Source organism: Halyomorpha halys, unplaced genomic scaffold (genome assembly GCF_000696795.3).
Source record: "Halyomorpha halys isolate HHAL.00 unplaced genomic scaffold, Hhal_1.1 Scaffold3872.1, whole genome shotgun sequence".
Taxonomy (NCBI): Eukaryota; Metazoa; Arthropoda; class Insecta; order Hemiptera; family Pentatomidae; genus Halyomorpha; species Halyomorpha halys.
This window is the reverse complement of record NW_027105185.1, coordinates 9,344-13,367: the sequence shown is the minus strand read 5'-3', so window position 1 is coordinate 13,367 and position 4,024 is coordinate 9,344. Positions and strand designations below refer to the sequence as shown.

General features: G+C 47.4%; 1 protein-coding gene across 1 annotated transcript; it reads left to right on the top strand.

The window, feature by feature from the left end:
- The first annotated feature begins 40 nt into the window (after window positions 1-40).
- LOC106691862 (uncharacterized) lies at window positions 41-541 on the top strand. The gene has a single exon (XM_014437761.1). It carries the CDS (start codon window positions 41-43, stop codon window positions 539-541), a length of 501 nt encoding a protein of 166 aa, XP_014293247.1.
- Window positions 542-4,024: the final 3,483 nt, after the last annotated feature.

Here is a 4,024-nt window from a genome sequence, read left to right as displayed (position 1 = left end):
TAATATGTCAAGGCTTTTGTCCGCACGAGAGGAGTCAAGAATGGAGGTAGAAGACGCAGGGTGGAGTAGATTAACCTACACTCGCCCCAGAAACTTTGACAAAACATGGAGAAGAAGGGAGCAGAGGGAAACGGGTAGAGATAGGGGCATGGCAGACAGAAGAACGAACCAGGCCAGACCGAGGAACGGTGGTCGGAAGGAGGAGAGAAGATGCCACGGCTGTGGAAAAACGGGTCACCTAGTGGCCCGGTGCCCTCGTACGCGATGCTTCGGGTGCGGTGAGGAAGGACACATCACAAAACACTGTCAATACATATACCGAAGGAAGGAGGCGGACCGGGGAGAACCGATGGAGGTGGACGTCCAGAGAGTCAAAAGGAGACATAGGCTACCCAGATCGGATGAATCGTCTAGTGAGTCGTCTGAGTCTTCAGAAACGTCACTCACAGAACCGGAAGAGGAGACGAGGAAACGGGACAAGAAACCGAGGACCAGGTGGCAGCGAACCGGGGAAAGAGGAAGGTCGCACGAAGAAATCTGAGGAGGGTGGCAGCAGAGGGGCGACCGCACGTTGGTATGCTCCAACGTAATGGGAGAACACAGCGGTCTGCCTATCATCCGCGTGAAAGGAGTGGCATGGCTGTTGGAGTTCCTACACCGTCGTTAGCAGGGAGGCGCTTAGGAGGTTAACCAACGGGGAAAGGAAACTCCAGGTATGTACATGTCAACTAATCACTCTGGGTGGGCCCTGTAGTGTGGAAGGGGAAGTAGATATGGACCTTAGTAAGTGGGGAATCCAGGGGAACTTGCGGGTGGACATAGTAGATAAGATGCCACGGGAATATCAAGCTATCGTGGGGTGTGATTTATTAACTAGAGGGCGGTCACGGATAGCAAAAAAAGGGGACAGATGGATCATTCGTATAGGGAACAAAAGGTTCAGATGCCAACACACTATGGAGGACAACATTCAGAAATGCATGGAGAAGTTACAGCGGGAACCAGTGTTAGCATTTCCGGACTTCAATAGACAGTTTACAATCACGACAGACGCCAGTGAATATGCTCTGGGAGCTGTACTCTCTCAGGAGGGAGATGGAGCTGAGCGCCCAATAGCATATGCCAGTTGCAGACTCACGGACGCGGAAACACAATACAGCGCCCTGGAACGGGAATTGTTAGGCATAGTATGGGCCGTTGATCACTTCCGCCCTTACGTTTTCGGTAGGAAATTTAAAATACAGACCGACCATAGACCCCTCAAATGGGTGGGGAAGCTGAAGGAGTCTTTAGCTAGGGTGACCCGGTGGAAGGAACTATTGTCCCAGTATAATCTCGAAGTAATTTATAAACCGGGGAAAGAGAACGTGGTGGCGGATTGGTTGTTACGCGCTATAATGGTAAATGCTATTGAGGAGGACCAAGGGGGACCGTCAGGGGATCTTCGGCAATATCTATGGGAATGGACGCCTGGGGAGGAAAGTAACCAGGTCGCAGCAGACCATAGGGCCGCGGATGAGAGCCAGAGTACTCTAGAGGGGGATGCTATGAAGGCAGCATTAGAAAGAGAAAGTCAGGTGGCGATCGTCCGGTAGACATGGAACAGGTTGAAGAAATTGTATGAAGTATGCCTTCAACCTCATTGTAAGACACACTTCACTTTGGGTTGGCTGGTTGGGTTGGAGTGGACTGTATAATTGAAAATGAACATGATTAAATGAAAAATAAAATTCTATTGTTTTTATGTTACAAATGGTGTAGTGGGTGGCCGAAAGGAAACATTATGAATAGATTGTTTAGAATTTTGTATGACTGGGCTATGGAAATTGTAGATCTAACATTGAGGTGGTTGATGATGATGTGGATGTAAACTATTGCTAGATGAACTATGTGGCGGTGAATGGTAATTAACTTACTCCATGGTTCTTTTTCCTTCTACATTCTCAAGCTTCTCTTCCCCCTGCTCCTGAGGACAACTCCAAGGGTTCTTCTCACCCATGGTAGATTCCTGATATCAGAGACAAAGATATGATGCACTGCTTCCACCCAAAGACAAGATGGCTCTCACACACTTTTGTCTGGGATGCTTCTCTTCACAGAGAGTTCTGGAGGAGGTGAGTTTTGGCTGTTGGCCACATGGGGCGCTACTATATCCTGTGGGCTATTATGCCATGATGTTTGATGGTGCCCCCTCCAATTCAACCTTTCGGTTGCCGTAGGTTAACCGGAACAGAAATAATTAACGATAAGTCGCGACAAATAATTTGGAAAACTCGAACTACCGAGCTTACGAAGATAGAGTATGGGAAATATGGAAGGAGTTCCATCAAGACTATCTAGTCGACTCCGGGAGTAGGCGAGGACCAGATTTGTAGGGCGCTCTAGGACGCATCGAAGCCGGGTAAGACATATCACCTGTACGGTGGGAATGGCGTGGTATGGGACAAAATTAAACACCTTTGGTGGACGGAACAATTGCGGGTGGACAGAACATTCGTCTGTTTCTTACGACTGGTGGACACATTACGGGATGAAGAACAGCAAAAGGAGGTGACCCTCGCCTACCACCAGGGTAAAACAAATCATAGAGGTATCACAGAGACGATGCATGCTCTGCGGCGGAAATATTTTTGGTGGGGTTTAAAACGAACCGTACAAGAGATGATAAGGAGTTGCGAGGTCTGTTTGAATACCAAATACGACCGACACCCCCCCCCCCAAGGCAATACAGGAGGAAACCCCGACGGCGGACAGGACATGCCATTAATCGACCTACAGGTAGATACATTTACCTGGAGGGGATACAAGTGGGTCACGGTCATCGACCTATTCAGTAAAGTTGGCATGGCACATCAAATCACAGATAGGTCAGCGGGCGCAATATTAGGGGCAATGCGCACGTGGTTCCAGTTTTATGGAATACCCGATCGGATCTCATCGGATGGTGGTCGAGACTTCGATAATGCGTCGATTCGGGACGAAATGAAAGCGCTGGGCGTGGAATGGCACCTAAACACCCCGGGTCACCCGAGGTGTAGGGGGGGATCGAACGTCTGCACAGTACATTGAGTGATCACTTGCTTGTCTATCAGCTGGACAAGGGGCTAGAACCCGACGACGCGATGAACAGGGCTACCGCGGCTTATAATCACTCCATTCACGCAGTTACAGGGTTTCCTCCCTTCGAAGTTCTTTTTGGTATGCGCGGACGACGGCGAGATTATCGGGGAACGGCTGGGGACAGGGACATTATCAACAACGGGACGTCTCTCCGTAAGATATGGGGTAAAGTGCAAGGTAGGATCGAACCGGAAAACGCGTATCAAGACAGAACAACAAAGTACAGGACATAACGGGGAAACTAGGGATAGGGTCAATTGTTTACCGGCGTATTAGGACCAATTGAGGCAAAGAGGTCCATAGTCTACGAGTGTCCATTCAGAGTGATCGTTATCAGAGAACACAATGTGTTCACTATTGAAAGTATCAAGGAACCGAAAAAACGTAGAACCGTTCATGTCGAACAGCTGAAGGTTCCTTTCCAAGTCGCGCAGTAACGTTCTGGAGTTTTCTCTTACCCACGGAAGTGTCCAGTGAATGTGATTTTTTTTTTCTTTTGAGTTGCTTTGTGTTCCGAAGAGGTGTTTTACTTTTGTTTTATTAATTTTGTCTGTTATTTCAGTGTACACTACTATTATGTTTAGCGCTTAGAACCTTACGTCTGTACTTTACTATGTCATTTATTTTTTCTTTATCTTTCAACGAATTGTACCTTTTTTTTTGCAATACTATGTTTTTGTAGTTTACGAACATTATGTCATAAACTGGTAGGGGGGAGTTATAATACGACAAGGCGTATTGTCCGCCTTAATACTCCCTACCCATGTAAATAAACAACCAAAATGTATATAAGACGCATTAAGAGAGCGAATAAAAGAGTGTTATTTCTGTAGTCTTGCGTACTGTTACTCTGCCCAATTTGCTTACTTTTTTTTAGTATTCCTCTTCCGACAACGCATAAGTT

Bases quoted from the DNA above. Each gene is read 5' to 3' on its own strand.
- LOC106691862 (XM_014437761.1), top strand. From the start codon at position 41: ATGGAGGTAGAAGACGCAGGGTGGAGTAGATTAACCTACACTCGCCCC.